The following is a 12174-nucleotide window of genomic DNA, read 5'->3' as shown; positions in this document are numbered from 1 at the left end:
TCACAAACTTCTCGCCACTGTATATAGGTGTGTGTGTGTGAGTGAGAGAGAGAGTGCATGCATACACACTCCTTTCTTCAATTGGAGAACAGTTACGCAAATTATTTTTTAAAACTGTTTAAGCTTAATTTGCATGTTTGCCACAAAATTTCAGGGGTCATTTTTGTTTGGCAAATTTTGAATCCTTGTAAACATTGGGTGGAGTAGTTAATTGCTTTGGTGTCAAGAAAACAAAGATGGAGTGTAGGAAGAAGCAGATTATAGAAATCCTGTTTCCTGTCTACAAAAATTGCCACATTTCTTGGATATCAGTCCTCTTGGCAGGTGCTGCTTTCAGCTGTTTTAAGATTTTTCATATGACTCTGAGATCTAGGAACTTACTGGGGTATCTCTTGGATCTGTGAATGGGAGGAGGCTAAACTCTCAAAGCCAGGACTCAGATGTCCGACCCTTCTAGTGTTGTGAAATGTTAATTTGTGACAGATGTTTTTAAAAGGCCTATTTTTTTTTAACATAAGATGGGAACAGCAATAATGTTGGGGCTGGATAGGTCAAGTAAATATTAGGCAGGAGTGGGGATAGTGTTTTGGGAGCCACAGGAGATGGTTGCTAACTTGCATTCAGGGATGCAGATAATTCATGCGGCAAAAGGTGGACAATTGTCTCACAATGTCACCCTCTCTCTCCTTCCCCTTTCTAATTAGGCATCTCAACAGTCATCTGGGGAAGACATGGAAATCTCTGAGGATGAAGCAGAGGTCGAGCCCCCAACCCCTGTGACAGGGGTGTCTGAACCCCATTTCTCTGTCATGCCATCAGCCCTGGGCCACATGCCGCTGGGCGTGTCATCCTTTACTCCCCACCACCGACCAGAGCCTCCCCCCACCTACCCCATACAGCCTCTTATGTCTGTCTCCCTCCCACACCTGGCGGGTAAAACCCACTCGCTCTCTAGCTATGGCCAGGTCGGCCCACGGCATGCACATCGCCTGTCGGACTTCAGGGGCCGGGCGAGCGTGGTGGGTGGAGGCCGGGGAGCCCCCCACATCTATGACTTTGTCAACTCCATGGAGCTGATGAACCGGCTGGGCAACCAGTGGGGCGGGATGCCCATGTCTTTCCAGATGCAGACCCAGATGCTGAGCCGTCTGCAGCAACTGCGTCAAGGCAAAGGCCAGTTCGAGGACCCCTTCTCCTACCACCGGGAGGCAGCTTCTTTCTGTGGCCGGCCCCTCTATGGCCACAGCTACCTGCTGGAGCAGGGCAATCGCCACTTCCAGCGAGACCAGCTGTTCATGCAGCAGCCGTCAGCAGTAGGGGCCTCAGAGCAGCAGCAGCATTCCTCAGAGCAGCCTCCCCTGCCGCCTCCGCAACGCCTCCTTGATTTCCGGGCAGCCCCATGGGGGTACCAGGAGGAAGTGGCCACACCTCCGCCACTCCCCAAGGACCCCCACGCTTCCGTCGTAGACAGTGTCCTTGAAACATTGATGCAGGAGATGAAGAGCATCATGCAGCGTGACCTCAACCGCAAGATGGTGGAGAATGTGGCTTTCAACACCTTTGACAAGTGGTGGGAGCGCAAAGAGGAGAAGGCCAAGGTGACCGGTGGAGGGGTGGTTGAAGAGGCCAGGATCCCTAGTCCTGGGATGGCTTGGGGCAGGATTCCTTACCCTTATCCCAGCTCTGGGATGGAGTGTTGAGGGGTCATGGGAGTCTAGTAGACCTAGGAGATCTGTGGTGCCTGATTTACAGCAGTTGGGTGGTTTGGCATGTGGATGTAAGGGGCTAAGTTGTGTTTTTCTCACAATTGGGGCTGGGGGAACGTAGGTGGAGCACGGACAATTTTGCATGTCTTCCTAGTAACATATACACTGAAGTTGGGCTGCCACGCACCCTGAGACTGCTGCAACTTCAGGGTGGAGATGAAGTGTTGAATGGCAATGGGGAGAGGTAGAAGCTGAGCAGAGGTGTGGGGTGGCATGATATGTGTTGATGGGAGCTAGACTTGCCAGTGAGGATGTAGGAGCCGGGCACGTGGGTATGAAGCAACGCTGGGGACATGGAAGCTGAGCAGATAAACCTAACAAGGTTTCGCGGGTTGGGAAGGAGTGTGTGTGCATTCAAAGATAGAAGGGGTGCTATTTATTATTTATTACATTTCTATACCGCCCAATAGCTGGAGATCTCTGGGCGGTTTACAAAGATTAAAAATGCAATATACAGAGATTAAAAACCATTTACATAAAAAAACATGAACAGACAATATACACAAAAGAAACAGATCTAAAACAACTTCAAACAACAATCTCAAAAGCAAACAACCATAACCATAAGACATTCCAGGATCGATTAAGCACTTACCATATACTACCGAAAGCCTAGGAGAAGAGAAGGGTCTTAACCCGGCACCGAAAAGATAACAATGTTGGCACTAGGTGGGCCTCTTCAGGGAGATCATTCTAGAATTTGGGGACCACTACCGAAAAGGCCCTCTCCCTTGTCGCCGTCTTCCAAGCTTCCCTTAGTGTAGGCAGCCGGAGGAGGGCCTTAGATGTTGAGCGTAGTATACGGGTAGGTTTGTGTCGGGAGAGGTGCTCCATCAGGTATTGTGGTCCCAAGCCATGTAAGGCTTTATAGGTTAAAACCAGCACCTTAAATCGGGCTTGGAAACATAAAGGCAGCCACTGCAGGCAGGCCAGAATCTGTCTTATGTGTTCGGACCTTCTGGTCCCTGTTATCAATCTGGCCGCCGCATTTTGTATGAGCTGCAGCTTCTGAACTGTCTTCAAAGGCAGCCCCACATAGAGTGCACTGCAGTAATCTAATTTAGAGATTGCCAGAGGACAGACAACTGAAGCCAGGTTATCCCTGTCCAGATAGGGGCATAGCTGGGCCACCAACTGAAGTTGGTAGAAGGCACTTGGTGCCACTGAGGCTACCTGAGCCTCAAGTGACAAAGATGGCTCAAGGAGAACCCCCAAGCTACAAACCTGCTCCTTCAGAGGGAGAGCAACCCCATCCAAAACAGGTTGAGCACCCTCCATCCGATCAGAAGAACCATTCATCAACAGCCTCTTAGCCTTGTCTGGATTGAGTTTCAGTTTATTAGCCCTCATCCAGTCCATTGTCATAGCCAGGCACAGATTTAGCATATCCACAGCCTCACCTGAAGATGATGAAAAGGAGAAATAGAGCTGCTTGTCATCAGCATACTGATGACAATGCGCCCCAAAACTCTGAATGACCGCACTCAACAGTTTCATGTAGATGTTAAATAGCATGGGGGATAGAACCGACCCCTGTGGCACTCCATATGGGAGAATCCACAGGGCCGAGCAGTATTCCCCAAGCAGCACCTTCTGGAGCAACCATCCAAGTAGGAGTGAAACCGCTGCAATTCAGTGCCTCCCTCTCCCAGCTCAGACAATTGTCCCAGAAGGATACCATGGCCAATGGTATCGAAAGCCGCTGAGAGATCAAGGAGAATTAACAAGGTCACACTCCCCCTGTCTCTCTCCCAACATAGGTCATCATACAGGGCAGCCAAGGCTGTTTCCATGCCAAAACCCAGCCTGAACCCTGACTGAAATGGATCTAGATAATCAGTCTCATCCAAGAGTGTCTGGAGCTGGTTGGCAGACACCCACTGAAGAACCTTGCCCAGGAAAGGAATATTTGCCACTGGCCTAAAATTGCTAAGGTTTTCTGGGTCCAGGGAGGGTTTCTTTAGGAGCGGTCTCACTACTGCCTCTTTGAGGCGGCCGAGGACCACCCCCCCTCACAAGGAGGCATTAATCACCTCCCTGGCCCAGCCAGCTGTTCCTTCCCTGCCAGTTTTTATCAGCCAAGAGGAGCAAGGATCCAGTATGGAAGTGGTCACATGAACCTCTCCAAGCACCTTGTCAAAAGATTATTTCATAATGTTTTGACAGACACTGCTAAAATAATTATCAGATGTGCCTCTGTGTTCTCCACTTTGTTCGGCTGTTTACTGCTCTGAAAGGGTTTGTTCCACTACCACCACCACCACCACCTCCCTCCCACAAACCCTAAACCTTAGCCCTCTTCCCCCTCACCACTGTCACTAATGCTCTGGTCTCATCTTCAGCCATTCCAGAGTACTGTTAAACAGCCAGTCAAGGAAGAGGAGAAGGACAAAACCAAACTGAAAGACCCTGCTTTGCTGTCCCTCGTTGACTGGGCCAAGAGTGGTGGCACTGGTGGCCTGGAGGGGTTTGGCTTTGGGACCGGCTTTCGAGGAGTTCTCCGGCTCCCATCCTTCAAGGTGAGGGTCACAGCTGGCTGTGGCTGTAAGCTAGCTGCAGGATCTGGAGTCTTGGTTTGTTCAGGAGGCTGTGGGTGGGATGGGGGTCATTTTTCTTAAGAGACAAAGGCTCTGGTTTGAGCGCTTCCTTGACCACTGGCTCGCTGAGCCCTTCTCGCCAGAGGGAACCAACTGCTCTTGTTTCAGGTGAAAAGGAAAGAGCCATCCGAAATCTCAGAGGGCAGCGATGTGAAGCAGCCACGACCGTCTACTCCTGCTGAAGAGGATGAGGAGGGTAAGTTGTTTCACCCCCAGAACTTTACGGGCAGTTTAAAAACTTTTATGATCAGCAAGGGAGGGGTTTGTGTATTCATTTTCAAATCAACTCCATCCTACTCTTTTTCCATTCCACTATGCAGATAAGGAGTCCTCACAGATACCCAAGGTCTCCAAAAGGGAAGATGAACGGATCAAAGGTCCAGGAAAACGGCGAAAACTGTTCTGCCTGGACAGTGAAGGGGAGGAGGCATCTGAGGACTCGTCCTCTGAGAAGGTGAGAGAACAGCATCCCTTTTTAGTTGTTCCCACAAGCATTAGGACCATCTAGTGGAGGCGCGTCGGCCAGAAGCCTTTGTAGATTAGGATCCCCCCTTATATTCTGTTTCCTCTGACAAATCAGACAGGAAACTGTAAGAGTCGGGGGCTGGGTCTTCATTGTAGAATACTTCAATGGTCTGGACCCTGGAGTCCCCCTTTATTTATGTATGTATGTATGTATGTATGTATGTATTTATTAAATTTATTAATCGCCCATCTGGCTGGTCACCCAGCCACTCTGGGCGATGTACACAGTATATAATAGAACAGTTTAAAACAATAAAATTTAGAAAACGTTATTTTGTAAAAAAATACCCTAACCCTCCCTAAGTGCCTGCCGGAACAACCACGTTTTTAATGCGTGGTGGAAGCTCATTAAAGAGGGGGCATGGCGGAGTTCCCTAGGGAGGGAGTTCCACAGAGTGGGGGCCACCACAGAGAAGGCCCTCTCCCTCATCCCCACCAGTCTAGCTGTCCTGGCTGATGGGACAGAGAGAAGGCCATCCAAGGCTGATCTTGTTATGCAGCCTGTCTGGTATTGCTGGAGGCGCTCCTTAAGATAGGCTGGGCCGGAACCATATGAAGTTTTAAAGGTCAAAACCAACACCTTGAATTTGGCCCGGAAAACAACTGGTAACCAGTGCAACTCCTTCAGCACTGGAGTGATGTGATCTCGCCAGCGGCTGCCTTTAATCAGGCAAGCTGTATCAGCTGCAGCTTCCGAACCATCTTCAAGGGTAACCCCACTTAGAGCGCATTACAGTAGTCTAAATGAGAGGAGACCAGGGCATGTACTACCGATGGGAGCAGATGGTCAGGAAGGAAGGGGCGCAGCCGCCGTATCAGATGGAGTTGGTACAGCGCTGTCCGGTTCACAGTTGACACCTGAGCCTCCATGGACAGCTGGGAGTCCAAAATGACCCCCAGGCTGAGGACCTGGTCTTTCAAGGGTAGCCGTACCCCATTCAACACCAGGTCAACATCCCCCAGCCTCCTCTTGTCTCCCACCAAAAGTACCTTGGTCTTGCCAGGCTTCAGCTTCAGCTTATTCCTCCCCGTCCAGCCACTTGCCGTCTCCAGACATTTGGACAGGGATTCTACAGCCAACCTTGGTGAAGATTTGAACGAGAGGTAGAGCTGCGTGTCATCCGCATATTGATGACACCACACCCCAAACCTCCTGATGATAGCCCCCAGTGGCTTCACATAGATGTTAAATAGCATCGGGGAGAGGATGGAACCCTGTGGCACCCCACAAGTGAGTGGCCATGGGTCCGAAACCTCCTCTCCCAGTGCTACCCTCTGGTACCTGCTGGAGAGGAAGGACCGGAACCACCGCAATACGGTGTCTCCAATGCCCAACTCCTCCAGGCGGTCCAGGAGGATACCGCGGTCAATGGTATCAAAAGCCACTGAGAGGTCAAGGAGAACAAGGAAGGAGCATTCGCCCCTATCCAGAGCCCTCCTCATATCATCCACCAAGACGACCAAGGCTGTTTCTGTCCCATGCCCAGGCCTGAAATCTGACTGAAATGGATCAAGATAATCTGCTTCTTCCAAGTGTGCCTTCAACTGCATCGCCGCCACCCGCTCAATCACCTTGCCCCAAAATGGCAGATTCAAGACTGGGCAAAAGTTGTTCAGAACTTGGGAATCCAAAGAGGGCTTCTTTAAGAGTGGTCTTATCACTGCCTCCTTGAGGGCTGATGGCATCACTCCTTCCTCAAGGGAGGCGTCCACCACCGCCCTGATCCCCTCACCCAGTCTCTCTCTGCAGCCCATAATGAGCCAAGATGGACAAGGATCAAGTAAGCTGGTGGTCGGCCTTACAGATGAAAGCACCTTGTCCACTTCATCAGAAGGAAGCTGGAACCGATCCCACAAAACTGGTTTGCCACAGGCTGCGTCTTGCTCACGAACCGTATCCAGAGCTCACGGAATAACACTCCTAATCCGATCAATTTCATCTGCAAAGTGCCTTGCCAAGGCCTCGCAGGACGCTTTAGAATGCTCCAGCAGTTCCAGAGCCACTGGACCGACCAGGCTCCGGACCACCTGGAACAGCCTCCTGGGACAGCACTCTGCAGACGCAATAGAGGCAGCATAATATTCCTTTTTCGCTGCCTTCACCACCACATGGTAGGCTGAAGATACAGCTCTAGCCTGTGTCTGATCGTCTTTGGAGCGAGGCTTCCGCCACCAGCGCTCTAGCCATCTCACCTCCTGTTTCAGAGCTCGTAACTGCAGATCGAGCCATGGTGCAGTCCAAGCCCTGTTCAGGGGGAGAGGGCATTTCGGAGCCACCCACTCTAATGCCCCAGTGATTGCAGCATTCCAGCCACCTACTAGGGTCTTGACCGAGTGGCTGTTGGTGTGCTCCAGAGAATCCCCAAGTGCATTCAGGAATCCATTCAGATCCATAAGATGCCTGGGGCGGACCATTTTAATGGGTCCTCCACCCCTGCGGAGGAGTTGTGGAACCAAGAAGTCTAACGTCACCAGATAGTGATCTGACCATGACAAGGGGGTGGTGGATATACCCCCGACTTCCAGGTTACTCCCTGGTTCTCTAGAAACGAACACAAGGTCTATTGCATGACCAGCTACATGGGTGGGCCCAGTTGGAATAGGGTGCAGCTCCCGGGAAGCCATGGCCTCCATGAAGTCCCAAAGTGCCCCTGTGAGGACGGCCTCCAAATGTACGTTGAAGTCCCCCAACACCAATAAGTTAGGGGACTGCACACGCACATCAGAGACCACCTCAAGCACCTCGGCCAGGGAGTCAGTCATGCAGCGGGGTGGACGGTACACAAGCAGAATCTCCAGACTGCCCTTCGGGCCCAACCTCCAGTACATGCACTCAGCAACCTTGGTCTCCCGGAGAGGGGGTCTGGTGAAGACCAAGGACTCTCGGTAGATAACAGCCACTCCCCCTCCCCGATCCCCAGCCCTCGGCTGCTGTGCATACGAAAATCCAGCTGGACACATGGCCGCAAGAGTTGGAGCAGCAGCCTCAGCCAGCCAGGTCTCCGTAATACATGCCAGGTCCGCACCCTCATCCAGGATCATGTCACGGATGAGGGATGTTTTCTGGGTAACAGAGCTGGCATTGCAGAGCAGCAATCGAAGGCCAGAAGATGGGGTCACGCCTCCCCCAGTCAACCTTTGGCTCTGGGCAGGCCTGGAACAGGGGACAAATACTACACATCTCTCCCTTGTTCCCCTTACCTGGCGTGGCCTGCCCCAGCGCTCCGCCAGTGCCTGCCGCCCAACCTCAGTATAGTCTGGCCCCCAGCACTCCCCCCACTGCCTCCATCAGGTGGACACATGCCCCCTCACTCCCGCCTATCAGGCAGGCTACCCACCCCTAAAAACACAACAGAATCCCCCCAAAAACCCACCCCCCACCAACAATTTTTTTTTTTAAATCCCCTTTAAAAATACTGCCAGGCAGGATTCAGTGGTGGTGGTGGTGGTGGTGGTGGTGGTGGTGGCGGTGGCAGAGGTGGCGGCAGCAGTTAGGCCTGCCCGCCCTCTTCCCCTATGGTGGCAGCTTCTCCTGCAGACCCTGACTCTCCCAGGCCACCTCAGCCAGCCAGCTCATATAGCCCCTCCAGGACGGGGCAGGTGGAAGCAGTCAGCACAGCTGGCTCAGTACCTGGGGGCCTGGTCCTGCAGGGACTGGCGGTCTGCTGGGCAGACGTCTGCAGGGAAGGACTGGTGTTGGTGGCAGCAGCAGCCACACTGGGCACAGCAGCAGCAGGCATTCCTCTTCCCTGTTTAGTGGTGGCTTCTCCTGCAGACCCTGGCCCCTTTACTCATTGTTCCTGGCCAGGTGACTTTTCGAGCCCCAGCAGGGCTTTCACTTTTCCTTTCCTACAATTGTCATAACCATCTCCTGCTATGCTCCTCAACATGCCATCTCTCTTCCATGTCTGTCAGTGAACACAAAGCATGATGTACTGTTGCTATTGCCTGCCTCTGTCTCATGTCACTGGCATGTTGGACTCCTCGGCTGCTATTGCTGCTGAAGATTCCCACCCTTTCCTTTTTTCTGCTCCCCCATCTACTCTCTCCCTGCTACTCTTCAGCAGCTGAGGAAGCTCCAAAAGGGGAATTCTTCCCCACTTGCTGTTGCAGTCCAAATCATTCTGCTGGACTTAAAGTTCCTTTTTGGATTGGTTCTGCCTGTCTGCTCCCAACCACTCAGAGACTCGTAATTGAAGCCAACCTTTTCTATACATACCTTTCGCCTGGTGAGAGGCTTCTTGAAGGAGTTAGCCTTGCGAAACTTTATTCTCCTGTCTTCATAGGAGGAAGAGGAAGAGCGGCGGAGGGAGGACGATAAAAAAGGTGCCAGGGGACGCAGTGCAAAGGATGAGGAATCTGAAGGTATTTCCTAATTGGCAGTGGAGAGTAGGTTGCTCAGTACCTGGCAGTCACCATGCAGTATTGATAACATGGCATAATGAATGCTAGCCTTAATAACAGTTTTTTGTTTATGTGGAGATCAAAAGATTTAGGAACTTCTCTGATCAGTATCATTTTTAATCTATGAATCATACTGCCACCTGTATTTAGGGGGTTTGCTCTTGCATGAGGACTAGAATGGTACTCTTCTTTTTAAAAATAAAAATGGAAGCCTGAGGTACTTTGGAAGGTAGATTCTGGGCCAGGACCACATTCTGCACTCCGCTAATGCTCCCCATTGAAGTGTGGCACATGCACAATTCACGCAGGCCGTAACAATAGTCCATTCTGTCCCTTTATCCTTTGTACAGATGAAGGTGAGAGCGATGGGTCTTCCAGGTATTCTCTGTACGAAGAGTCTGAGGACAGCGACAGCACATCTGATTCAGAGAGCAGCTCTTCCTCCTCCTCCTCTTCCTCCTCGTCATCCTCCTCCTCTGAGGAGGAGGAGGAGGAGGAAGAGGAGGCTGAGAGCATGGAAGAAATGGATGGATCTGCCTTGGAGAGCTGCCCCACGGAGCCATTGAGAGTCACGGAGGAGAAAGCATGCCAAGCAACAGATGCTGAGCTCGGCAAGAAGAAACTAGAAGCCACTCTGCTCCAAGGTGAGAAGCCTACAGCCCTGGCCCCTTCCCAGGTGGAGCTCTATCATGCTTGCTGCGATAAAGGGTGGGAAAGATTGAGAGAACCTGGGCCTGTTGCAATTCCAGAATTTTGGAGGCCATGGTGTGGATTGCCACGTATGCACTTGTTAGCTCCAAAAACACAGGGCTGGTTGAAGCACATGTACCCCTGGGAAACTCATCCTATTCCTTTCAGTACCACCTGTATGTTGATTTACAGCCAACTCTACCTCTCTACCCCAGAGGTTTCTCCCTCCATTCAGTCACGCATCTCCTAATGCCCCTGTGATATTTCCACTTGGATGCTTTATCATTGTCTCGGATTCAATATGTCCAAGACTAACCATCCTCCTCTTTCCTCCCAAAGCCCCCCAACATTGGCTTCCTGTCGGCTCCCAGATCCCACACAAGCTCTTTTACCTTCAAAGTCCTCTATGACCTACCTTCCTTCACATTCCTCTTCCAAACTCACCTTTTCCGTGAAGTCTTTGGTACAATTCCTTAGTCCCCAAACACTACTGTAACTCAGCTAAAGTGTATGTAGCTGAAATAATCACATACTCTTGCCTCGATTTCCCTCCACGGCCTGTTTCTTGTCAGTCAATTTTAGAAGGTAGGCACCTTGGGATAGAGTCCTGTCAGTTGTAAAGTGTGATGTTCCTAGAGGGTGCTAGATGAATATTACAGCAACTATCTTAGGGTTGGTCACTCCAATTAAATAAATTGTAGTTTTTTAATCATCTAAGCTTTTTATTCAATCCATTGATTGATTTTTTTTGTACATGCCTAAAGCCAAAATGGATAAAAGCCTTCTCAGAACTTTTCTTTTTAATTTTATTTTCTTTGCACCCTAATGAGAACATCAATGGGGGCAGAAGGCAAATGAACCAAATCAGGAATATGGTGTCATGAGTGAGAAAGGGAAAGTGAGATGATTTTACTGGAACAGTTAAAGCATAATACTGAAGTAATTTTTTGGATAAATTTTCCCCAAAGAATGAACGCCTGCTTTGATAGCTGTTGTGAAGCAAGGATAAGGAACCTATTTTGGCCCAAGGGCCAAATTGACTTCAGGCAAGCTAGTCAGCAGTAGTATGCCAGTAGTGGATGGGAACACCCACTGCTACGTGTGCCACCCTGACGTAATTGCCCAGACCCCATTTCTTTCTTCCTCCCTCCCTCCACACACAACACATAGACAGAACACACACCTCCCTCCTGAAAATGCCCCTCTATGACAATTAGGCTTTTTAAAAGCCTGATTGCAGCAACAGCCCCCCCAGCCACCATGAAAATCACCCCTATGCCTCATTCAGGGAGGGCTAGCCCTTGCCTCCCCAGCAGCAACCCCCCAAAACACCCCCCCCACACACACACACAGCAAGTAGGCTTTTAAAAGCATGGCTAAATGCAATGCAAGGAGGGAACAGCAGGGACAATCTTTTATTTCCAATCAACTGATCAGCGTTAAGAGATATTCCTTGCTTGGAGAGAGTGAGCAGGGCCTGGGGAAGAAGATGGTGGGCTGGATGGGGAACCCCTGTGGGCCAGGTTCCCCATTCCTCCTGTAAAACAAAATATGGGAAGTATCAATCATCATCTTACTCCAGTGACTTTCAGGAGCTTGTTCGACATTTCTGCCTCATTTTGCATTCCTACTCCTAGCCTTCTGTGGAACTCTGTATATATAAGTGAGAGAGATTCCCCCCGCCCTTCTCCTGAGGGTAGTGCACCATTGGGGCTTTTTGTTTAAACCAATCCACAAAACTTTAATTGTTTCAGTTTAACATTGCAGACCTACTATATGTGGAAAATAGTGACCATAATTATTGCCACTGAATGTTTAAATGGTGAATATGCTGATCGTCCCCATACAGTTAAAAATGTGTAGGATGGTATAAACCTCATGCCTCCCAGGTTTGGTACATAATATAAAATGCTGAGATATGAATAAAGGGCACTGCAAAGCCTTGACTCGTCCCAGATTTCCATATCTCCAGATAATGCAGCAGGTATATTGAACCTATTGGGAATAAGCCAAATAGAAGTGTTGGAGGTTAGACAGGTGGCTAATGAAGGAAGGGCCTCTTCAGCGGTGTTGTCGAGACTATGGAACTCCCTACATAGTGTACCTCGTGTTGTCTTTGCCAATGTCTTTAGATGCTAGGCAGAGTCTGTCCTGTTCTCCCATGACTTTAATGCAGGGGTACAGAACTTCAG

General features: G+C 50.3%; 1 protein-coding gene across 4 annotated transcripts in view; it reads left to right on the top strand.

The window, feature by feature from the left end:
* Positions 1-12174, top strand: part of SETD1A (SET domain containing 1A, histone lysine methyltransferase) — a 45331-nt gene that overhangs the window by 16126 nt on the left and 17031 nt on the right. For all 4 annotated transcript variants that reach the window (XM_084806057.1, XM_084806056.1, XM_084806054.1 and 1 more), the window contains 6 exons: positions 705-1598; positions 4109-4285; positions 4472-4559; positions 4684-4817; positions 9175-9253; positions 9643-9936. In XM_084806057.1, coding sequence (XP_084662183.1) covers positions 705-1598; positions 4109-4285; positions 4472-4559; positions 4684-4817; positions 9175-9253; positions 9643-9936 — 1666 coding nt within the window. The remainder of the gene's footprint in view (positions 1-704; positions 1599-4108; positions 4286-4471; positions 4560-4683; positions 4818-9174; positions 9254-9642; positions 9937-12174) is intronic.

The sequence above is a fragment of the Heloderma suspectum genome, chromosome 6, assembly GCF_057233095.1.
Source record: "Heloderma suspectum isolate Gila_16-S chromosome 6, 16-S_ref, whole genome shotgun sequence".
In the NCBI taxonomy this organism is placed as follows: Eukaryota; Metazoa; Chordata; class Lepidosauria; order Squamata; family Helodermatidae; genus Heloderma; species Heloderma suspectum.
Note: the sequence above shows the minus strand (reverse complement) of the source record. Positions and strands in the feature narration are given on the sequence as shown.